This window comes from Haliotis rubra, unplaced genomic scaffold (genome assembly GCF_003918875.1).
Source record: "Haliotis rubra isolate DU_JTF1 unplaced genomic scaffold, ASM391887v1 Scf17, whole genome shotgun sequence".
Lineage (NCBI taxonomy): Eukaryota > Metazoa > Mollusca > Gastropoda > Lepetellida > Haliotidae > Haliotis > Haliotis rubra.
Genome location: NW_025765669.1, coordinates 1971210 through 1997609, shown reverse-complemented (window position 1 = coordinate 1997609; position 26400 = coordinate 1971210). Strand labels below are relative to the sequence as shown.

The 26400-nt window shown below is 37.3% G+C and overlaps 1 protein-coding gene across 1 annotated transcript in view; it reads left to right on the top strand.

Annotated features, from left to right (window-relative positions):
- LOC124272465 (WD repeat, SAM and U-box domain-containing protein 1-like) overlaps positions 1-26193 on the top strand; it is a 35084-nt gene extending 8891 nt beyond the window's left edge. The window contains exons 4-12 of the mRNA XM_046707642.1: positions 9480-9578; positions 11834-11927; positions 14140-14173; positions 14890-14930; positions 16581-16687; positions 18614-18829; positions 19177-19257; positions 19811-19882; positions 21642-26193. Of these exons, the coding sequence (XP_046563598.1) occupies positions 9480-9578; positions 11834-11927; positions 14140-14173; positions 14890-14930; positions 16581-16687; positions 18614-18829; positions 19177-19257; positions 19811-19882; positions 21642-21802 (905 nt within the window). The 3' untranslated portion in view covers positions 21803-26193. The remainder of the gene's footprint in view (positions 1-9479; positions 9579-11833; positions 11928-14139; positions 14174-14889; positions 14931-16580; positions 16688-18613; positions 18830-19176; positions 19258-19810; positions 19883-21641) is intronic.
- Positions 26194-26400: the final 207 nt, after the last annotated feature.

The following is a 26400-nucleotide window of genomic DNA, read 5'->3' as shown; positions in this document are numbered from 1 at the left end:
ATCAAATTGAGTATGAACCTTCATAGAGTGAGAGCCCAAAAAGTATGGTATGAACATTGCAGCTTGTGATAACAAGCTGTGTATCATGTTAACTTCAAATTAGAAAACTATTTGCTCTTCAACAAATGAAAATATTCAGTGCTTTAATCATCTGGTTATGTTTCCAAACATCCATATTGTATGGGATCAGCGTTTGAAAGACCTGGTTGCCCGGGACGGATTATTTTGACACGGATTGCCAAATTCTCAAATTCAACTGCCCGACGATCGGGTTAAAATTTAGACATGTGTATGAAGATATTTTGTGGGCAGGTAGGTTGGCAGGGCTGGCAAGTTTTACATTTTACCAGCCCTGTGGTCTGGCTGACATTTGTGGGATATCTTGCTCACTGTTAATTTTGTTTCTCTGGGATTCCATCTTGAATTGGTCCCCATCTGTTACGCAGTTAACGTAATGTCTTGGGTGATCAGGCTTGGTAATTTGGTTGATTGGATGTCATCATATCTAACTGTGTGAATCTTCTGTATCACTGGATTGTCTGGTCATGATTTGAATATTAACATCCTGACATAATATTACCAAGCAGTGTTAGACAACAAACAAAATACTGTCAGTGTACACAAGCAATGGTAAAGTAAGTATGTGCATATGTGAGTAATGATCAGCAGGAGACACTCTTCAAGTTTAAGTTGTTGTTTAACGCCACACTCAGCAGTATTCCAGCCATGTGGCGGTCTGCAGGGGATAAAAAATCCCATCGCCCGACGCCGAGGACAAGTCAGTTTTCATTTCGGGCAATCAAATAATGGTATCTTACTTGTCCGTGGGCTACTAGATAATTTCCACTTATGGTTTCAAACTGCAAATAAACTTGGATTTAATTTCATATCTGCTCAAAATGTAGCTTTTAAATTTCGCAATGATGATAAAGTAGAGTTATCTTTCTTTGCTATTTATCACTTTTCAATAAATACTCCAGTAAACATTAACATCAAATATCATGTTGATTTATTCTTTTATAATTACATCATCATGATTATGTCATAAAATCAGGGCAAGTGGAAAATTTGTCAGGACAAGTTACTTTCTTAAGGTCACTTGCCCTGTGGCAAGTGGCTTTATAAAATAATTTTGAATCCCTGGGTCTGTAAATAATGTACTGATCATTAGCATGAGCATCGATCTAGACAATTAGGATATGATGACATGTGTCAATCAAGTCCGAGAGGCTGACCACCCGATCTCGTTAGTCGCCTCTTGTGACAAGCTTGGGTGCCTCAAGTTTTAGAGTCAAAGAAGTAAGGTGTACCTGAGATTGTCTAATGTCTCATGTATGCAAGACGAATGTGCACTTCGGTACTATGTGAAGTACTTTAATCTAATTAATTCGGTCACTGTGAAGTCAGATTCTGTGGCACCCTGTAGATTGTGAATAAAGCAGTCTGTAATATCTCCCAAGCAAGATGGTTATTGCCAGTCATTAATTTTAAGACTAAATCAGAAAGGTCTTATTTCTTTATGGCTCAGCGTCAGGCACTTATAAATTATAATGTGGGCTGCTATTAGTTACAGAATGCAGATTTTGGTTACTACAATTTTCAAATTGGGCATGGCAATATATTTGGGACAAGAAATCAACTAACAAAATTCATGTACATTTCAAATTTTAAGAACTACAGCAAGCTTGGTGATATACATGATACATGGTAGTTTTCTGTACCCGATTGTAATGTAATATTTTCCTCATCATGACTGGCAGTGTAACTTCATATTATTGATGTGCGGTGTAGAGGTAAACCATGTTTGGCTTTCTTGATTTTCTGTTGGCATGCTGGGTCACATTGGCTTACGAAGTTGCAGTGGAACACACTTTCAATGATTGTTTTGTCTCTCCCCAATTGTCACGTTTTTTCTCTATCACAATGAGCAGTGTGGCTTCATAATATTAATGCATAGTGTGGAACGAAACCTTGTTAGACTTTTGTGATTTTCTTTTAGTATGTTGGCTGTCCCTGATTTATGAGTGTAGTGTGGTGTAGTGTAGTGTAGTGTAGTGTAGTGTAGTGTAGTGTAGTGTAGTGTAGTGTAGTGTAGTGTAGTGTAGTGTAGTGTAGTGTAGTGTAGTGTAGTGTAGTGTAGTTTTATGATCGCTTGTGACGCTAAAGACCCGGGTTCGATTCCCCACACAGGTACAATGTGTCAAGCCCATTTCTGGTGTCCCCATGGTGATATTGCCTGAACATTGCTAAACAGGCATAAAACTAAACTCACTCCCAGATTTACTTAGAATGTGCGTCTGTTCACCCAACAGTGGGTGCGGTTAGATGGTAATTTGGCTGTTGACCTGGTGTCGCACTGACAGCTTGGCTTGTTTATTCCTCAGTTAGTGGAAAATGAAAATTGAGTGCACACTGGTCCATTGACCGGGGAAATTATGTCAGCGCTGTGATTGTGCACCCGAGAAGAGTCTTAACCCAATATGGATTATCAGTGCAAAACAATACTCAGTCTTGCCTATCCTCACCATCAAATTCCATTTAGTGTAAAGATAAAAATAGCTGTGACAATTATATCAATGGATCGTTGGAAATCAGTGATGACACCAGGTGTTCGCAAAAAGGGCAAGCGTGTCCTATCCTACTGGTAGTACCCGCCATTCCTACAATTTGCCTATAAATATGAAGTACACTACATTATTATGATCAATATTCTCAAACTCGAGTACTTACCTTTCCAGGACTATAATTATATATGTGTTAATGATATACAGTTTATTTCTCATTCATCATAATACAGCTTCTCAGGAGATGTTTGCTCTGATGTTTGCGTCTTTAAGAAACATTATGATAGCAAATGTTTCTGTGGTCGTGCAGACAATTTGTTTTATTGATTTCTCCATTTCCTTCAAGTGTCTGTTCGGAATGTTATTCTTTCAAGACAGTTGTTTGAAGTTGGGTTGCTTTTTTGCTGATAAAGTATTTCCATATATCAGAATTTTACATCAACATGTTTAATCATGGGGAAAACATTGCACTTGAGACTTTATGTTTTCACTTTGTACATATTCCAGAAGGATGGTGCGAATTAGTTCACAACAACCGGAAAACAATTATCCTACATAGCAAAGCCACTGGGGCACACAATGCACACTACATCACGTATATTGCCTCATTTTGATGCAGATCATCAAATATAAAGGTCTGTAAGAAAATTTGTAAGGATTCAGAGAGAATGTCAGTTCATTCAGTTTCTTTTCATACTGAATATATCAACACAAATCAATAAGTAAATGAAACTTTGTGTCAAGTCCAGGGAGTTTTGAGCATTTATCAAAAGATACAATTTTACGATTTCTATTTATCCTCTAAATCATTCCTTCAATGTTTTAAACAGTTATCACCAGCTGACAGATGTGGCAGAGAATAGTGATGAGATGTCATGGTAACTGATGGTGTCACAATAACCTTCAGTGCAGTATGATTGCAATATTAATCAAATATATGCTTGATATCACCCAAATGGTATCTAATGTGAAAGCCTGTACGTAATAGAAAAATCATGGGAAAATAACATAACATCTTGATTCCAAAAGCTCAGTTAACAATCTTCAAAGGGATGAGTCGATAGAATCAAAAGATCTGAGTGATTTCAACGCATGTTGTTGTTGATCTGTACATGTAGCTTGTTTGCTGTTTAACTCCCTACTCAGCAATATCTCATCTATTTGGTGGCGGTCTGTAAATAATCGAGTCTTGACCATTTAATTCAGTGATCAACAGCATGAGCATCGATCTACACAATGACATGTGTCAACCAAGTCAGCGATCCTGACCATCTGATCCCGTTAGTTGCCTCTTACGACAAGGATAGGTTGATGAAGACCAATTCTAACGCAGATCTTCACAGATTTATCTGTACATGTAATTTCTTTATAAATTTACAAATCACGTATGGTAGTATAAAGTTTCCTTGTTAAAAATGCCCGTGAATTCTTTACTCAGAACCAATTCCAAAATGATCAGTGACAATAGGATGATTTGACATAATGGTTTAAAGCATGATAAGTAACCTCATTACACATGCAAAAGACTTTCTATATATAACCTACCAATAAAGATTTCCAAACTACTCACCTGCAGACTGATGATATTCAAACAATGCATGGTAAAATACATACCAACAGTGAAAAAACCCATTATATAATGAGCATTGTGATCTACCTCTTAGAGTCACATAAGAGCAAAGTAAATATTGAGTGAATATGCCCCATCTATTTCTGATGGAACAGTGTGTATCTACATGTGATTACTGAGTGTTATGTTTGCCTGCATATGAGATTCGGCCTTGTAGGAAAAAAGGTTTGTTTAATCAGCTGATGCAAGCAGGTTATATTTCCCTGGAGAGATATGGAATAATGGATTCAGCTTCTGTCACCCGTTGGATCAGAGTTGTTTGACATCCTTTGTAAACATTTAACATGTCGTGATATCGTGTTTCATACTGTTACTGATTTGTTTATTACAGCTTGTTCACATATTGAAACCTTTCATGGCTATAAAAGCAAGAATTTAATCTTCCCAAGAAAAAAAAGATTATAGTGTGATAAAGAAAAAGAGAATTTAATCTTTTATTTCTTTAATAGAGAAAGAACTGAAAGCTGTAGTTTGTACATTTCAATCAGTGTTGTTTTATTTCTTGAATAGAGAAAGAACTCAAAGCTGTAGTTTTCAAAAGAATTTTCTCACCCTGGAGGTAGTACTCACTGCTTTGGGGTACAAACATCCCATTTTCACAAATTACCATTTTGTGCATTTTATCTCACTGTTTCTAAGTGGGATTGTGTTAATAAACATGGCATGGTTTGAAAAGTCTTGTTTGGAAACTGTTTGAAAATAAATCAAAACTGCAGGTGATAACTGGTTTTCAGCCACCCTTGCTTGTCGTATGAACATGTCATCACATCTCAGCTGTGTAAAAAATCAGTGCTCACTGGATTGTCTGGTCAAGATTTGATTATGTACAGACTGTGGTAATTTAGTTGAAACATTGCAGACTGTCGTGTTAAACAAACAAAAACAAAATTAGGTTCACAAGAATGAAATGAGAAAAAAGCATGATGTTTTGAAACTCCAGAGAAGATTTAACTGTGAGTATATCCATGACCCTATAGGTATCTTTTTACCATATGTTTCAGTTGTGTATATCAAATTGTCATTATAACTAGGGTCAGAGGCATTGTAATGTTCAAATATCACTCTAATTCTCAATGCCTCTAAAATAAGACTATACGACACTTCAGGCATACTCCATCATCATTATTGTCACAAGTCACAAACATGCATTTTTTTCTATTTCTCATTCTTATAAAAGTTTCTGATGATTTTCACACTGATTTGTACCGTTTCCTCATTTCTAAAATTGTGCATGTCCTTTCTGCCAAAAAGGGCCTTTGTCATTACTTGTCCATAAAAAGATGTGTTCTGCATTGGATGAAGGGGTATGATATGATATGAAATGTAATTTCATCCTGGTATGCAGTGGCATTTAGTCCTTCTACAGGGACCTAAGTAGGATACGAAATGGGTTGTGGTACCTATGGTGACCACAGATGCATCATGGGGAGATGAATTGTATTGATGGCCAGTCTTTTTGTGTATTTGCTAATTATAGAAACCGGTGGATTAGTTCCATGATTACATAGAAGAGTCTTAACCCAATATGATATGAAATATCAGTGCAAAACAATACTCAGTCTTGCTTACCCTCAGAATCAAATTCCATCTAGTGTAAAGAGAAAAATAGATGTGACAATTATATGAATGGATCGTTGAAAATCAGTGATGACACCAGGTGTTCGCAAAAAGGGCAAGTGTGTCCGGTCCTACTTGTAGTACCCGCCATTCCTAAAATTTGCCTATAAATATGAAGTACACTACATTATTATGATCAATATTCTCAAACTCGAGTACTTACCTTTCCAGGACTATAATTATTTATGTGTTAATGATATACAGTTTATTTCTAATTCATCATATTACAGCTTCTCAGGAGATGTTTGCTCTGATGTTTGCGTCTTTAAGAAACATTATGTAAGCAAATGTTTCTGTCATCATGCACACAATTTGCTTTATTGATTTCTCCATTTCCCACAAGTGTCTGTTTGGAATGTTATTCTTTCAAGACAGTTGTTTGAAGTTGGGTTGCTTTTTTGCAGATAAAGTATTTCCGTATGTCAGAATTTTACATCAACATGTTTAATCATGGGAAAAACATTGCACTTGAGACTTTCAGGGGTGGAAATAACTTTAAAATTGCTAGTGTACTCCGGTACAGTGGCACATGTAAAATCACTTGCCCTGGTAATTTTTCCACTATACCGGCCTATTTTCTTGTTGATTTCTTAAATGAACAGCATAATTAACATTGGAGAGTCAACTGGACACTGGTACAGCACGATATACAAATTTGCTTGCCCGACAGAAAAAACCACTGGACTCGGACGTCGGGCAATGGGTTATTTCCACCCCTGACTTTATGTTCTCAGTTTGTAAATATTCCAGAAGGATAGTGCGATCTAGTTCACAACAACCTGAAAAACAATTATCCTACATAGCAAAGCCACTGGGGGCACACAATGCACAATACATCACGTATATTGCCTTATTTTGATGCAGATCATCAATTTCTTCAATACATTTTCTTTTCATACTGAATATATCAACACAAATCAATAAGTAAATGAAACTTTGTGTCAAGTCAAGGGAGTTTTGAGCATTTATCAAAAGATACAATTTTACGATTTCTATTTATCCTCTTAATCATTCCTTCAATGTTTTATGCTTGTAAACAGTTATCACCAGTGTCTTGTCTGTAAAACACACAGCTGACAGATGTGGCAGAGATGAGTGATGAGATGTCATGGTAACTGATGGTGTCACAATAACCTTCAGTGCAGTATGATTGCAATATTAATCAAATATATGCTTGATATCACCCAAATGGTATCTAATGTGAAAGCCTGTACGTAATAGAAAAATCATGGGAAAATAACATAACATCTTGATTCCAAAAGCTCAGCTAACAATCTTCAAAGGGATGAGTCGATAGAATGAAAAGATCTGAGTGATTTCCCTGAGTCAACGCATGTTGTTGTTGATCTGTACATGTAGCTTGTTTGCTGTTTAACTCCGTACTCAGCAATATCTCATCTATTTAGTGGCGGTCTGTAAATAATCGAGTCTTGACCATACAATTCAGTGATCAACAGCATGAGCATCGATCTACACAGTCAGCGAGCCTGACTATCTGATCCCGTTAGTTGCCTCTTACAACAAGGATAGGTTGATGAAGACCAATTCTAACGCAGATCTTCACAGATTTATCTGTACATGTAATTTCTTTATAAATTTACAAATCACGTATGGTAGTATAAAGTTTCCTTGTTCAAAAATGCCTGTGAATTCTTTACTCAGAACCAATTCCAAAATGATCAGTGACAATAGGATGATTTGACATAATGGTTTAAAGCATGATAAGTAACCATGCTTACACATGCAAAAGACTTTCTATATATAACCTACCAATAAAGATTTCCAAACTACTCACCTGCAGACTGATGATATTCAAACAATGCATGGTAAAAAACATACCAACAGTGAAAAAACCCATGATATAATGAGCATTGTGATCTACCTCTTAGAGTCACATAAGAGCAAGGTAAATATTGAGTGAATATGCCCCATCTATTTCTGATGGAACAGTGTGTATCTACATGTGATTACTGAGTGTTATGTTTGCCTGCATATGAGATTCGGCCTTGTAGGAAAAAAGGTTTGTTTAATCAGCTGATGCAAGCAGGTTATATTTCCCTGGAGAGATATGGAATAATGGATTCAGCTTCTGTCACCCGTTGGATCAGAGTTGTTTGACATCCTTTGTAAACATTTAACATGTCGTGATATCATGTTTCATACTGTTACTGATTTGTTTACTACAGCTTGTTCACATATGTAACCTTTCATGTCTATAAAAGCAAGAATTTAATCTTCCCAAGAAAGAAAAGAAATAGTGTGATAAAGAAAAAGAGAATATAATCTTTGTACATTTCAATCAGTGTTGTTTTATTTCTTTAATAGAGAAAGAACTCAAAGCTGTAGTTTTCAAAAGAATTTTCTCACCCTGGAGGTAGTACTCACTGCTTTGGGGTACAAACATCCCATTTTCACAAATTACCATTTTGTGCATTTTATCTCACTGTTTCTAAGTGGGATTGTGTTAATAAACATGGCATGTTTTGAAAAGTCTTGTTTGGAAACTGTTTGAAAATAAATCAAAGCTGCAGGTGATAACTGGTTTTCAGCCACCCTTGCTTGTCGTATGAACATGTCATCACATCTCAATTGTGTAAAAAATCAGTGCTCACTGGATTGTCTGGTCAAGATTTGATTATGTACAAACTGTGGTAATTTAGTTGAAACATTGCAGAGTGTCATGTTAAACAAACAAACAAAACATAATTAGGTTCACAAGAATGAAATGAGAAAAAGCATGATGTTTTGAAACTCCAGAGAAGATTTAACTGTGAGAATATCCATGACCCTATAGGTATTTTTTAACATATGTTTCAGTTGTGTATATCAAATTGTCATTATAACTAGGGTCAGAGGCATTGTAATGTTCAAATATCACTCTAATTCTCAATGCCTCTAAAATAAGACTATACGACACTTCAGGCATACTCCATCATCATTATTGTCACAAGTCACAAACATGCATTTTTTTCTATTTCTCATTCTTATAAAAGTTTCTGATGATTTTCACACTGATTTGTACCGTTTCCTCATTTCTAAAACTGTGCATGTCCTTTCTGCCAAAAAGGGCCTTTGTCATTACTTGTCCATAAGACCCGTGAAGATCCGGGGTAGAATAGGTCTTCAGCAACCCATTCTTGTCATAAAAGGCGACTATGCTTGTCGTTAAAGGCGACTAACGGGATCAGGTGGTCAGGCTCGCTGACTTGGTTGACACATGTCATCGGTTCCCAATTGCGCAGATCGATGCTCATACTGTTGATCACTGGATTGTCTTGTCCAGACTCGATTATTTACAGACCGCCGCCGTATAGGTGGAATATTGCTGAGTGCGGCGTAAAACTAAACTCACTCACTTGTCCATAAGAAGATGTGTTCTGCATTGGATGAAGGGGTATGATATGATATGAAATGTAATGTCATGGTAATAATTTGTATGGTATTCAGTGACATTCAGTCCTTCTACAGGGACCTAAGTAGGATACGAAATGGGTTGTGGTACCTATGGTGACCACAGATGCATCATGGGGAGATGAATTGTATTGATGGCCAGTCTATTTGTGTATTTGCTAATTATAGAAACTGGTGGATCAGTTCCATGATTACATGCCTTCAAATCTGCTTATTTACACTTCACTCTATTAAATATGCTTCCTTGTGTGTTTCAGGGAAGGCATCTTCTCATGTGGCTAACTTCCTGCTGGCCACAGGCGGCAAGGACAATATGGTCAAGCTGTGGGAGTTCACAGGCCAGATCGGGTCACCGGGTGAGTGAGTTAGTTTAGGTTTAGGTGTACGCTGCACTCAGCAATATTCCAGCTGTATGTCTGTAAATAATTAAGTCAGGACCAGACAATCTCATGATCAACATCATGAGCATCGATCTACACCCCTGGGATACAATGACATGTCTCAACCAAGCCTGACCACCCGATCCCGTTAGTTGTCTCTTAAGACAATCATGGGTAACTTAAGATCAATTCAGACCTGGATCTTCCTGAGTCTCAGGTGCTCAGGTACAACTCTTCTGTTTAGTAGAATACGTTTTTTACATAGCAACTATTATCTAACCCTTACTGTGGAATTATGTCCCTTTTTTCATGACTGTTGCAGTATTTGCTGCTATTTCATTGGTTGACATTTAGACTGCATGGTTGGAAATTGCTTCAGCCATTGCCATGGAGAATTCTTTTGGCAAGTGTCTAGAAAAGGTTGAAGGTTAAGAAAAAAACTAACGAAGGGTTTTGTGGTTACAAATTCTCTTAGACGGGGCCCTATTTTGGTTAAGGAAAATATTTTTGTCAATGTTTTTCCAGTTCATTTTCAATGTGTGGTTTCTGAAGCATGCATGTTTTCATTGGCATGGAACTACATTTACGTTATTTAAGACTTACAAAACGGTTTTTGGATTTTCTCTTCCCTGATCTATCAACAAACGAAAATCCGCATGAAACACAGATATTTGACCTGCAGTATATACGCTTAGGGTTTCTAATGACATGGTTACTATAAGCTTATATTTCCGCAAGATGATTTACCTGAATATTGACAAAAACGCTATTTTCAGCGATTGTTTACTCATTGCATCCTCCATGTGTATCACTCGGAAGCAATTGTGTGGAAAATAGCATTCGGAATCGCTTGAGTTTTTTAGGTAAAGGTTCAAACGGTATGTGCGAATGTGATCTTTCAATTTGGTTAGCTGTGTTCTGATTGGTCAGTCCAAAAGGTTAGCTGACACGACCTTCTACTAGGTTTTGTTAGACTCAGTATAGCAGTGTAACGAATAATACTGAGCCTAAGTTTACTTAGACTGCAGTTTTCAGCTGAAAATAGATGTTCCTGTTGCCATCCCTGTCATACGCTTGTATCAATGGTGTGGTGATCATGTTTTTAGCCACTAGTTTGATTGCTCCAGATGGAATATTGATACCCTGCTTAAATATTACTGACCAAATTTTTATAAAATACTCATTCTGTTGTGTTTTTTTTAAGGCCACACTTACCTTAAATCGAGCTCTATATGTGGGTGTAGAAACTAAACTAAAAATAATGAGTTTGGACCAGACAGGCCAGTGATTGATATTATGAACAATGAGTTCTGCTGTTGGGTAAAATGAAATGTAATTGTGTCACCAAGTCTGAATCTTAGGACAGTAATAGCAGGGTTTTATGCAATACGCAAATGTGCGTCCAGTATGCACAAGTGAAGAGAATTGATGCTGAAAAACAATTCGCTGTGTCCAGACAGACGCACAGTATTATTCACTGTAGCCACGACACATCTATGACTTTGCTAAGTGTTTAGTTCCTTTCAGAGCAGTTATGTGCACCATTTTGTTCATCATTCCACATGATCAATGATTCATTCCATGCTCTAAAGAAATTATCAAAACGTACAGTTCTCTACACTGCTACTTCACAGTTGTGTTGGGAATTGGTTAAAATCTAACAATTGATGATTGGTTCATTACAACCGATCAATCATCGAAAAAAATTGGTAAGCTTGATTTATCAAATTCTCCTGTTTATGTTTGTTAATGCACAAAATATATGGAAAAAACATGTAATTCTTTCGGTGTTTTTTTGCAAATTGCACAAAATGCATTTACAAATTTCACATCTTTAAAGGAGGACTAGCATGTTAGGAACGAAATTTCCTGGAATCTTTAAGATAATTTCAATCATGACTTGTAACGAGCTTGTAGTACTTATGAAATGTAACAGACAAAACCAACCTTATGAAAAATGTTGTTAATGCAAACAAGTGTTCCAAAATTGTTTGTGTTCGATTATGAGAAAACATGCTTGGTCGTTTAGTCATTGCAACCAATCTTCGACTATTTCAATTAATCGGACCACCACTACTTCACAGGACCCTCATATTGCCTGCAAGGACCCTTTAAACTATCGGTAATAAGTTAGGGGTCCCCAGGACCTCCATGTTTGTGTGTCAAGGTAACACCCTTGTGATTGGTAACTGTTACTTGGAACATATTCTACCTCCTTGGTGTACTTCCAGTGGTGCTGCTGAAACTGAGAGACACGCTACCAGGCCACACAGACACAGTCCTTGCCATTGCCTTCTCCCCAAACGGGGACATCTTGGCTTCAGGGTAGGTGGTGTAACTCATTTATGACATATTGTGAATAAAGTGAGGATGAAATATAGAACAAACTTTATGGATAACAACTTCTTTTTATTCGTGAGTGCGACGTAAAAAAAAAAAAAAAAGAACAAAAAAGAAGTTGTTATCCATAAAGTTTGTTCTATATTTTACTTCCCAACTTCTAAAATGACACTCAAAGAAGTTAAAGTGAGGATGGTTTTAGACAGCTTTCAGCAATATTCCAGCAATAATGGTTGGGGACAACAAAAATGGGCTTCACACATTGCATCCATGTTGGGAATTGAACCCGGGTGTTTGGTGTGACGAGCGAATACTTTAACCACTAGGCTACCCCACTGTCCCGGTAGTGAATGGTGAAGGTGTCCTGAATTATGATAACAAATGTCATAGAAAATAGAGACTTATAAACTTGGCAAAGTGTAGTTGGTACATGCAATCATATTTTGGAAGGTTAATGCAGAACTTGATAGTGTTGTTACCCTGCCTGCTGGGGATGTTACAAGTACTAAGTATATTTTATCAGCGAGTGAGTGAGTGAGTGAGTGAGTATGGTTTTACTTTCACTTTAGCAACATTCCAGCAATATTAGGAGAGGACAGCGGAAATGGGCTGCTCAATTCTGCTTTTGGGGAAATTGAACCAGGTGCTTGGGCATGATCAGTTAATGTTTTATCCACTAGGCTACCCTACCACCCAATATTATATCTGAATGGAGTATGTATTTTGAATTGCACCAACTATTATAAAACTGGATTAGTAATCCACACATATGCATGCAGATTGCTATATCACGGTGTTTAAGTGAAACAAGCTAGAGTGTGACATTAAATCACATTCAGTGCTGGTTACATTTTAATGCTTGAAAGTTGAAATTCATTTTTGGTATTCTTGTAGTGTATTGTTCCCAATGGTGAGATGAAATGAGTTATAATGTTGTCTTGAAGATTATTTCACATATATACATTAATGTGCATCCAAGTGTTTGTGTGGGTGCTTGTGTCTGTCAGACTAATGCTGGTTTGATGATTCAAGGCGCACAGAGATACCATGTCACGGTGTAGCATGGATACCCCACTGAGACACAGTATACCCACTGAGCAAACCAGTACTTGATTTGTCTGTTAAAGGAGTGCGCCAGGCAGGGTAACAACAACTAACTTCTTTTGGTATGATGCAGCCATGGATTTAGTCTCATATTCCCTGAACTGCATTATTCTCCCCGCGGCGCGTTAAGCTCGGAGTGGGGGATATAGTATTAGGCTCCGTCCGTCAGTACGTATGAATTGGAATATCTTAAGAACCGTTGAGTAGATTCTTTTCATATTTGGTACCTAGGTTCATCACAGTATGCAAAAGGTCCCAGTCAGATTTGGTGACCTTGACCTTCATTTCAAGGTCACAAGGGGACGTTTTACCCTTGTCAGCAAGAAATCTCAAGAACCGTTCACTGGATTTTCTTCATATTCGATACCAAGCATCATCTAGGGAAGACGCAAGGCCCAGATTTTGGTGACCTTCACCTAATTGTCAAGGTCACAGCGACACTTTGAAGATTTCAGTATGTAAACCTGCATGTTAAGCTTGTCAGCGAGCTAATTCAAGAACCAATCACTGGATTTTCTTCATATTTGACACCAAGCTTCATCTAGTGAATTCGCTGGTCATGCTTTTGTTGACATTTATCTTCATCTTTAACAACAACCTTCACTTTCATTACTTTTTAAGTTTGATTTGATAATTTGCAGGGGGGGATTATGTCACCTTAGTGACAATGCTTGTTTTCCCTTCTGCCTAGCCATGCCTCCTCCCTGCAATGCAATCAAATATGTCTAGATCTCCTCAGGTTCTGATCTCCCATCTCGCTGGGGTTCCTTTTCAATTTAAAAGGAAATGTTTGATTCCTTTCCAGAGACTAAGCATTGGTCTACCAGGGATTGAACTGCTTGCTCTCCAGGTAGACGGCTTATCCTATGCTGACAAAGAGGTTTTCTTGTTATTTTCGCTGAAAGTAGAATATTCATACTATCATCATGGTTATACTCATGTACTCATGAATTCTGATTACAAGTTTCTGGGCCACTTTGGTTAATGCTCCTTTCAGTCAGGATAGGGTTTCAAAATACAAAATGGTATGGTACTGTCATTATTCTTCTTTCATTGTCAGATTGTCAACAGTGTCATTGATTACCATTTTCAGGTCCATTGACAGAACCATACGTCTCTGGAATCCAGTAAGTAATATTAATTCACTTGTTGCCATGGATACATCAAATGATGAAATATGTGCATGGGTTAAGATGCAAATAGTATTGATTCTCTAGCAATGATATTAATTGGGGACTTTGGGCCCCTTCAAATCTTTGAAGGGCATTTAGAAGTGGAATGCATACGGAAAGCAAGATTTATGGATGTCAGCTTCTTTATTGTGAATAACATGACGTTATGGAGTGTATGCTTGCTCCTTCAATAGTGGACATTCTTTAAAAACAGGGACACGATATTGCATGTCTTCTTCAGAAAAATCAAAATCCTTTTTTATGTGAAGTGTTTGAGAATAAAAAACCCAAACAAATGCATCAGTAAAGGGCATGTTTTTCCATCCCAGAAATATCATCTGTTATATATGATAAATAATTTGCTGAATTCTTATGTCAGTGTGGGTCTGTGTTACAGAAACACGAAAATAGTATAAGGCATCAGTTTTATGTTTAATATTTTCTCTTTGCTTTGTTTATAACTGTATGTAGTTCGTGGTATATTGTGTATTTCTGTAAATTCTGAATCTGAGATTTAAGATTGGTTGTTGTCACCTGAAAATGTACATTTCTGAAATGCCAATCATATCCAGCTACATCATGGCAGCCTATAGACAATAAGCTCTAGACCAGAACCTTTGTCGATACTGTGAGCATGGGTGTGATTATATTGTTTCATATATATTTTTCAGCTACAAGGAACTTCCATGTTTACAATTGATGGACATGCAAGGTGATTATCTTCATTGTGAATACATCATCATGAATATATCCTAGATGCTGTTTGTTAGCTGCTGTATGTCACACTCAGCAGTATTCCAGAAGGGGTGAAATGGTATACCGCAGTATTAGTAGAACTGCGTTATTTTGCCTTCGGTTCGGTATACCGTAATGCAATCCAAAAATTCAGTATTTTCAGTTTTTGTACCGTCATTTATTAACATTTCAAAACCTTTTCTAAAATGTCTAGAAATTAAATCATTTTGTCAAATTCTTTGCTAGACGGCCGCTATTTTCCCGGAAGTAAGTTCTCATATACCGAACTGAAGGCCTTGTTCCGCAATACGTACCGTACCGTGGTAAGAGCGCACCGTTTCACCCCTATATTCCAGCTATATCTTGGTCTTGGTCACCGCCCAATATAGTGACAGAAATAAAGGTACCTTACTTGGAAAACATATATCTCCAAAATAAATCTGTAAAGAAGTAACAAGAGAAATCAAGAAATCCAAAAGACAGAACTATTCTTAATTTAGAGTTGAAGCAATCAAGACTTACCCAATCATTCTAGACTTGGGTTGGACTGCTTTTTTAATATATTCTTTAGGTCAGGGTAGCAGACAATTTCATTATATTCATACCTGAATATAACATCTGTGTGTATTTGCTGGTGTAACACTGACTAGGAACCATCATCCTGAACAGTGGGATGTGTCACAGCTGGGGAGGTCATCAGCTCAGACTACAGATAGTGCCAGATGTGTTTTGTAGTGCATTGCTGAAGTACATATGAATTAAACAATGTCAGCATAGACGATTTTCAAATGACAGATGCTCTGGGTAAATATAATTTTGCTAAGTATGACAGTGTCTATCTTTACTTCAAAAAGGGTGAAGCGATGTGGTGTTCAAGGAATGAAACGTGGTGTACAGATCGGTCTAGTGGTCAAGTTGTGCCTTTTGTTTTGGGATATTGTAAGATACTGAAAAGCATCAGTTTTTCCTTCACTGAACTGAGTGAGTGAGTGAGTTTAGTTTTACGCCACACTCAGCAATATTCCAGCTATATGGCATGGTCTGTAAATAATCGAATCTGGACCAGACAATCCTGTGATCAACAGCATGAGCATCGATCTGCGCAATTGTGAACCGATGACATGTGTCGACCAAGTCAGCGAACCTGACCACCCGATCCCCTTAGTCGCCTGTTATGACAAGCATGGGTTACTGAAGGCCAATATTCTAACCCAGACCTTCACGCCTTTTACTGAACTGAAGGTATCCAGTAGCACAATACCAAAATTAGGGAATGTGTGGCTCAACTGTGTCTCCAAATTGCAACAGACAGGGGAATATGTAATCTATCTGATAACTCTTGTTTCATAAAAGCGTAACTGATTTGCAAACTTTAAGCTATCCAGATTGCATAAATGGGTTATTTGGGGAAACAGGCTCAACCCACAAAGCGTTTTTGCATTACAAACTATCATAATTAAATAGTTTATTATAGGCTTACAAATATTGCCATGCTTCTAATGCTTTGTGGATTGGGCCCCGGGCTTATGTCCATTTATTAATATTATTATTTCCAACTTTTAGCAACTCTGTAAGATATCTGCATCATTATACCAGTGTTGTTGAAGTGGATATGTTCTTATTTCAGATATGTGACGAGCTGTGCCTTTTCATTTGATGGCAAGATGTTGGCGTCGGGGTCCAACGACAAGACAGTGATGGTGTGGAAACTGACCGACACCTCTAGCATTATGGGTCAGTGGTTAGCTGTTTGTATCATATATTTAATATTTTCTATCTTTTATGTTATTCAATCTCAATCAAAAAAATTATGGAGAATAGGTCCTTCTGGACAGAGATCAAAGAGGCTTGAGAAATAATTGATATGAGTTTCTTAGTTCACACAGCATAAATACTTGTCATAAGCTATGGACAAAGGTATAGCTTTTATGGACTCTTCACATAACCACGAGCACATCACTTATAAATATTATAACAATTAGGCACATCCTTAAAAAATTAGACATTGGAAGCTATTTCCTTTGAGAAAAAGAACAAGGATTACTTTTACATGCGATGAATGTTTCCTTTGAACTGTCAAATTTACTTAGTTTTTTAAAAAAAATACCAAAGCTCTAAGATTATGATCAAAATCATTATTTGAATTGATGAAATGCTTTACTGCTTCTATTGTTAACAAAACGCTGTCGTTGCCATGGTTAATAGTGAATGAGTGAGTTTAGTTTTACGCCGCTTTTAGCAATATTCCAGCAATATCACGGCGGGGGACACCAGAAATGGGCTTAACGTCATGGTTAATAGAGATTTAAGACATGTTGTAAAGCTTGATGTCAATAAATGAGGAGCCCAACACAACTACCCTCAACATGTGATTACCTGGTATATTAACCTGCTTAACTGCTGTAAGTTTTTGTTCAAAGAAACATTTTTCTTAGGAGAAATGAAGGGTTGAACTTGAAACAAGAAAATCCTCAAATGTCCATGGTTGAGTAGCAGTACATTGATGATAAGATGACAGGCTGACAAATCAATACACTACATTTAATTAATCAAATTAAGTTTGTAGTTGACACTGGTTCCCTGCTATTCTATTGATAGATATGCTCGTGGAAATGAATAAATTTTTCCAGAATTTCACCCACAGTGCAATACAAAGCTTGTGAAGAAACCTGGAAAAGAATAAAGGAACATGTGCTTTCCGGTGTTCCCTTATTCGTTTCCGACTTTCCATGATTATATAATAATAAGAAAGTCACCACCTCTAGTAAGCACACACTGACCATACTTGTATTATCCAAAATTGCTCTTGTTTGAACATGTTGAAGAGCAGTTTATCCATGGAGATCTTTTTATCCAACTATTTTTATGAACATTGCTGCAGTGGTGCTCAAACAGAAAAATGCATGTATCTTACCTTCATGGCTGATAAGCCTCATCTTGTGCTCTTTGTAATACAAGCTTCTTATATCTAAAATGCTTTGGATAATGCATTGGGGGCAGGATATAGGTTATGTCACTGACTTCTAGCACCTTACAGTGAGTGAGTGAGTTTGTTTTACACTGCTTTTAGCAATATTCCAGCAATATTACAGCAGGGACACCAGAAATGAGCTTCACACATTGTACCCATATGGGGAATAGAGTGAGTGAGTGAGTTTAGTTTTACGCCGCACTCAGCAATATTCCAGCTATATGGCGTTGGTCTGTAAATAATCGAGTCTGGACCAGACAATCCAGTGATCAACAGCATGAGCATAGATCTGCGCACTTGGGAACCGATGACATATGTCAACCAAGTCAGCGAGCCTCACCACCCAATCCCGTTAGTCGCCGTTTACGACAAGCATAGTCGCCTTTTATGACAAGAATGGGTTGCTGAAGACCTATTCTACCCCGGATCTTCACGGGTCTGTAGGGAATAGAACCCAATGATGATCAAAACTTGAACCACTCAGCTACCCCACCAACCCAAGCGAGCACCTCACAGTCAGCATGGATTGTATAATTCCAAGGGAGATGAAAAAGAAAATTGAGTGCACATTGATCAGGGTAATAATGGTGTTAGCTCTTCAAGCATGCTGTGTCCATTTTTATTACTCATCTTACAATAATAATAGACCTTTATGAGTAACCATGGTAACAGTATCAAGATGTTTGCAGCTGGTCTTTCTGGATTTGAAGAACCAGTGAAACAGACACAGCCGTCGACGGCATCAAACTTTGTACCCATGGAAAAGTGGGGCGTGGAGGAGGTGTGTGCCTGGATTACCTCCCTTGGATTGCAGCAGTACCAGGAAGTGTTCAGGCAACAGGCAATAGACGGAACAGAGTTACTTGCCCTTACTGCCAAAGATCTGGAAGAGTCAATGGGAGTTGGTGAGTTGGTATTCTGTTGGTTGTCTCATGTCTTTTGCAGAAATTATCACATTAAATTGTAAAATTTGTATTTGTTGTTTAAAGCACTCGGCAATATTCCAGTAGTATGACATTGGCCTTTATATTATCACCCCCAGACCAGACACTCTAATGATTGATGTCATGAGCGTATCAAGGTATGCCTTTGTGATACAATGTCATCCTGATCTCTCAAATCACCTCTAACAACAAGCATAGGTCGCCGCGGACATCTATTCTTGCCAGGATCTTCAAGGGGAAAAATATTACATGTATCAAAGTTTGGCCTCCACGTATTCAGACTGGTAACATTATATTCCTTGTTTTAGCCGCCCTCGGTCACAGGAACAAGATTCTGAGAAGTCGAACTCATGTACAAGAGCGTCCTATAGGCCAGACAGTAGAAAATGGTAGGTGTAATGTGCATTCACAGGGGCGGATACAGCTTTTTGAGAAGGGGTGGGGGTTGCACACTATTGGGTAAAGGAGGGGTGCACACTTCATTTTCACCCGAGTTTCAATGGTCATTTAACAAACTTTCAGCACAAAAGGGGGATGCGCACCCCTGCACCCCCCTCTGGATCCGCCTATGATTCAGTTTGAAAAGAGGAGGAAAAAATCTTAAATGCAGTGTTAGCATATTCTGTCAAGCATGTCAAATGCAATTTGCAAGATCAATACAAGATAAATGAACACAGCAACAGCAAAATGTGGACCCCCCCCATCTTCTAATTTACTTTTTCCTCCATACATCTATAAGTGCATTAAATGTGAATATTTAAGTATCTATTGATTTCAAATTGATTGAAATAAGTATAAAGCATTAAAATCTTGTTCATAAGAATTGTTTTTGTTGAATGAATTGGGAAAGCATTGACTATGTTCTTTGATGCATTTATCTGTATGGAAGTATGATCTCAAGTAGATGCATTTTCAGACCAATTTCCCATGACTGTATTGTAGACGCTGGAGTACCTGATGAGTACCTGTGTCCCATCACAAGGGAGATAATGCACGACCCTGTTATTGCTGCAGGTGAGACCTCTTGAGGGTGGCCATTCTGAATGCTCAGACTGTAACATATGCATTGATTACTCATATACTATGATCTTAATCTCAATGATGCACTTTTAATTCATTCTGTATGGATAAAAGGTATCGATTGATAAGTTCTGAGCCCCACTTAGAAAGAATTGCATAATAGTGAAATCTTCCAGCTAAATAGCGGCTCTTATTCTGAGAAATGCTTATTGTACGTTTCGGGAGATCAATCCTAATACTTCATGTTGTTTTTTTGGCTGTTGTAATTATGCCACACTCGGCAATATTCCAGCTATATTGTGGTGGTCTGTAAAGAATCAAATCTGGACAAGAGATCAACCGTATGAGCATCGATCTATGCAATTGGGATACGGTGACTACACGATCCCGTTAACATGGGTTCCTGAGGACCAGGGTGCTGTTCCACTAACCGATCTTAGGCCGATCGTAGCCGGTTCCGATCTTACGATCTGATCCAAGCTTAGATCGAGAGATAGAGAAATGCGAGGCATGAGATATCTCCCCTTGCATAGTCTAGCGGACAATAGAAGTAGTTGTATCTTTTTGTTTCAGAACATGTTTACTTCATGACCTGTCCCAATTCTTAACCATGACGTTGCAATATTGTTGTACATGTATTACACCGATTCCCTGGGCTGTGTTCCCATGACGACAGTGGTCAGACTAGCCTCACATTAGTTTGTAATGCTTCAGTGCAGTGTTTGTTTACATCACAGAAACAAACACATTCATTTCATTGGGCATTTAGGGGACGCCACGGTGAAATGCTCGCTCTTCTTCTTCACACAGAATATGAAAGCCACCATTTTGGTTTCTCTACGATTGATTTTAGCGATCCTAAGTTGGTCATGACCAACTTAGACTTTGGATCTTAACTTTACAATTGACTTGGGTAAGATTGGTTAGTGGAACGGTATGCCGATCGTAACGTCATGCTAAGATTGGGATTTTAGGGTTTTATGATTGGCATAGGGCTAAGATCGGTTAGTGGAACAGCACCCACTTCTCACCCGGATCTTCATGGGTTGTCTGATTATGAATGAATGAGTGAGTGAGTTTAGTTTTATACCGCTTTTAGCAATATTCTAGCAATATCACGGTGGGGGACACCAGAAATTGGCGTCCCACATTGTACCCATGTGGGGAATCGAACCCGGATCTTCATTGTTTCGAGTGATTGCTTTAACCACTGGGCTACCCCGATTATGAATGATTGTGTAGGTTGTACTTCCTGACTCTAAGATAACTACACATTACCATTATCATGTTTTATGTGAGTCAAAGATACCAGTGTTGACCAGGAATATTGGAAATACGATATGTTTTGGTAATAATAGTGGTACAGTTTACTGGATCTTTGATAGGAATTTAGAAGTTGAAAGAACACAAAGCCTTGAAATTTTATAGATTTTATCATATAGTAAAGAAATCATCCCCTGCGGTTTCATGTTTTGGGGTTTAATGTTACATACCATTATCAATTATCAATTCTAGTTTACATCATTCTTCAGCAACAAGTGTATTTGTTTTATGGGTTTTTAGACATTTAAGAAACATTCATTGTATTCTTTCTAATCATGAATAAGTGTAAAGCATCTCACAAATTTATAAACGATAACTTTATCTTATCAAGAATTTACAATGTCTGTGTGACACAAAACCTCAAGCTATATCCAGGTATTAGAAAGTAACATATTTTCTCTCCTAAACTATTACAACATATTATCTTCAGATGGCTACACATACGACAAATCTGCAATCAAATCATGGATTGAGAGTGGCAAGGATCGGAGCCCAATGACCAACTCTCTGCTACCTAGCAATAACCTGACACCGAACAGAACTCTGAAGATGCTGATCCAGCGCTTTGTGAATGGTCACAGCCAAGGTTGACCACAGGTCATTTCAATATCTTCTATTCTGTCCAAAATAGTTTTGTGAATAATCCAAATTTTTATTTGTTGATCTGATAGTTAATGAAGCCAGTGTCTCCATTCATCATGATATATTTTAAGTACATGTTTACCATAGCAACGTAGGTGTTGTCTGTGTTGTGTGTTGCTGTGTTCATAAACCATAGTTTATTGCTGCAAGAAATTATACAGATCTTCATTCTGTCTGGGTTCTAGGTAGTTATATGTCCACACTTCTCAGTGTCATAGCAATGCATATTCAGAAAATAATTACAATTTCCGTTTAATATGTCCATTGTTGTGTATAAAGATACTTTTCTGATGTATATATTTTCGCTAGGTTCATGTTGTTGTTTGAAGGGCAAATATTTATGTTACTGTGCACTTAAATATTATTGATTTGTTGAATTTAAAGTTTGTTTCAGCCATTAGAGGGGTGGTGGGGTAGCCTAGTGGTTAAAGCTCTTGCTCGTCATACCGAAGGCCCGGGTTTGATTCCCCACATAGGTACAATATGTGAAGCCCATTTCTGGTTTCCCCGTTGTAATATAGCTGGAATATTGCAGAAAGCGGCGTAAAACTAAACTCAATTCAGCCATTTGACCGTACATAGGTTTTCTGGGTGTCCCATCCCGTCAGTGTTAAATGTTCATATCGAAGTGATATTGTAATTTTACTGTATATTTCCCCAGTTCTGTGAAACATTATGTATTATTGTGATAAAAAATACCACTATGCTAGTGTGCACTCATTAAAACAAGTCACCTTGATCTTTCATGAAATATGTTTATTAAAAATGTGCTTCCAAAGCGGAGTGACTCGATGTTCATCATAAACTAATTTAAGATTGATACCATTTTTTATTTTAACATTAAAAGTTCCTTAAATAATTTACACAATTAGTTATAAGCAGTTTTTTTCCATTTTTGTTTGCTTGTCCTTTCTAGAGTTTGTCGAGGTTAGAGATGAAAAACATATAAAATAATATTGTCTCTTGATGGTTGTGTATCTCAGTGGATGGTGCACTAAGAATTATCCATGTTTTTCTCTACTCGTAACCATGATAGATTTAAGTAATAGCTTGTCCTGTGTCCACCTGTTTCAGCACCTATGATAACTTCTTAGTAGTAAGTTATAAAATACATCCCTATCCAATAAATCTAAATAGGCATTTCAGCAGTTTTTGGTATAAGATGTTGTTAATACTGTATGAAATTGTTTAAATTTCCAAATTGGATTATTAAAAATAAACAATAACACCAATGGTCTTACCATTCTTCAAAAATATGTTGAAGAGAATTACATTTTGACAACAGTCTTCCATATGTTATTTCAGTAAGTTACAAAAACTAGATTTATACCGAAAGTCAAGGTTTTATCTGTTTAATTTCCATTTCATTTTTGCCTAAGAAAAATATATTTTTAAGAAGTAATATATGTTGACAATATTCCTACATAACAGATGAATGAAACCGTTATTGACACTGTGCTGTTTCATACTGTTGTCTCCTCTTTTTCTGAAGTCAGTTCACAGTTGGTTCTCTGTCAATGACTTACAAACGTTCTGCTGTAAATGGACAGGTTTCTCCATAGCTTAAGTGTGTGTGTAAGTTACCTTAATGACTTTCAATACTATATGTAAGAAAATGATGAAATGCTCTCTTGCAGGGCTGTTAAGCTGGACAAGTGTTGCCAGGGAACCTGTGATATATATTTTTGACTGTTGCTCAAGTCATTTCAGTGTAAAAACTACTTTATTCCATTTATGTTAATAAGAGAAGAGTTATAATGGCTGTTTTCAGTGATATTGTGTTTTGTTGTAATTCTGTGATTGCTTAATATTTGAATTTAAGTGTGTTATAGTTAAATTATTCATTAAAGTTACAGTTTTTAATTGTGTTGAACTGTTGGTCATGGTTATGGTTTCTTTTTTGTATGCTTGTTTCTCATTCTGAAAGATAAAACATGTGATTTCCATTATGTGTTTAAGGATGTCTGTTTGGTTATATTAGAAGCATTAACTATTAGTCTTTATCTTTTCTTTGTCTTATTTCATTATTAGTCGATATGTTTCACAGACTGTGTTTTTATTATCATTTGTCAGCACATTATGGTGCTTATGAGCACATTGTGATGCTTATGAGCACATTGTGATGCTTATGAGCACATTGTGATCCTGTAAGCACATACTTGTTGGCACAGTGTGAGGCTTTTTGGCATGTGCTTGAGAGCACCTTGTTCTTTTGAGCACATATTGATGCTTGTCAGCACTTTTTTAATGCTTTTTTGCCTGTCAGTACCTTGTGGTCCTTGTGAACACATGGACCTTGTCAGCACTTTGTACTCCCTGCAACACATTATGAACCTTGTAAGCACATTGTGCTCCCCACAACACATTATGAACCTTGTGATCACATATGTCAGCACCTTCTGATTCTTGTCATCACATTGTGCTCCCCACAACACATCATGAACCTTGTCAGCACATTGTGCTCCCCACAACACATTTTGATTCTTTTCAGCACATTGTGATTCTCCTTGTGAGCCTACTGTGCTCCATCTTCAAATCATTATGATCATTTGTCAGTACAGCACCCATACCCTGCTCATGGGTTCACTAAAAGTGGAAACCATCTTGCCTTGTTTCACACTGGGCTTTTCTGTCATGCTGAACTGACCATGCACACAACTCAAATTCTGTTCAACCTAGTTTGAACTCAACTAATCAAAAAAGAGAGAGACAAGTTTAGTCATACTCTTAACTCATCATTTGTTCATATGTTTTTACAAATATACATGAAAATGACTTCTATGAAATTATTTGTAGATTGTTGTATCATGACAATTCAGAGGCTTGATAAATTTACATTTTCCTCCATTTCAAAATATTGTTTTTTAGTTGTTGTAGCTCAGTGTAAATAGTGGAATGATAATATGTTCCTAGCATTGCATTCTGCATTGAGATGTTTTATTGACCAATAGTGAACTTAAGAAATTGCATACATTCACTTGTTGCATTTGCCAAACATGTCATAGAGTTGGAATGAATTTAGTTTGTTTGTACCTGCTTATCTTTATGACTAATTGACGATTTCCAACCAAAAACGATTGTGTGAACATGCACCAAGACATAATAGTTCAGCAGGAAAATGATGCACACAGTAACAGACATCCTGAAGACCACTTCTGTGGTGTGGTGGATGGTAGTGTCTGCTCAGAGGACAGAAGGTCATGGTTTTGATCCATGGCTGCGTCATACCGAAATATGGTATTCCTTGTTACCCAGCCTGGTGCTTGGCATTAAGGGGACAAAATAAGGACAAGTTGTCTTGGATGACAGTACGCTATGTCGTATGGGAGTGGGATAAACCCCTGAAGATCAGGGTTAGAATTGATCTTCAGCAACCCCTGCTTGTCGTAAGAGGCGACTAACAGGATCGGATGGTCAGGCTCGCTGACTTGATTGACACATGTCATTGTATCCCAATTGCTCAGATCGATGTTTATGCTGTTGATCACTGGTCTAGACTCGATTATTTACAAATCGCCGCCATATAGCTGCAAAATGCTGAGTGCAGAGTAAAAGTAAACTCTCTCATTCACTCTGGTTGGGATATCTTTGTTCATATGAGGCGAAGTGTCTCAGTAGGCTTGCGCTGTAAATCCAGTGGTCGACATAATGAGCACAAGCAGCTAAACCACATCGCTTTAATATGTCTTCAACATAAAATTAAAACCCACTTCACCTCATCATATTTCACATCCTTAATGTTTATAATAATTCACAAGAACCTGTTCCTAGATAGAGGTGTCCACTGTCAGCTTGAATGTAAACTTTTAAAGTAATCTGTTGTATACCCATGGAATCCAGTGATCCTATGATGTTGGGTAACAAAGGACCACCTTTAAATGACGTGAGTAGAAGTGTATAATCATCTTGCAAAAATTAATGCATTTTGTTGGAGCTGTATGTATCAAAGTATTGACGTTTATTAATTAATGGCATTGGTTGTCGAATGTGAAGAAGTTGAGGTGATACTGTTTTTCTTGTTCTATGTGTCCCATCTAAGAAAGTACCAGTAATAATCACTGTGTTACCTGAAGTGACCAGTGTTGCCAAAAATGCCTTATTTTTTAATGATTAATTTCTATTTTGTCATCATTTGTTCTGTCTGGCATTGAGAACTGTACATATACCTTGTTGTTAATTGTTTCTTCCCCATATGGGTACAATGTGTGAAGCCCATTTCTGGTGTCCCCCGCAGTGGTATTGTAAAACTAAACCCACTGTTATTTCTTTCTAACTTTGATGTAACTTTGTCTTTGTATGTGTTTGTTTTGATTGTATCACATAAATGACTTCAAATTTCTTTTTAACCTGTGTCAACTTTGTTTCCATATTTATACTGTAATATATGGAGTACTACAATGTTATTATTTTGTTAACAAGTAATACATTTTCTCTTATACCAGAGACCATATAATATTATTATATGGTCTCTGCTTATACCTTGTTAATCCTGGCCATGATCTGTGTGGTGATTCCAGGTCAGATTTGGTCATCACTAACTTATGATG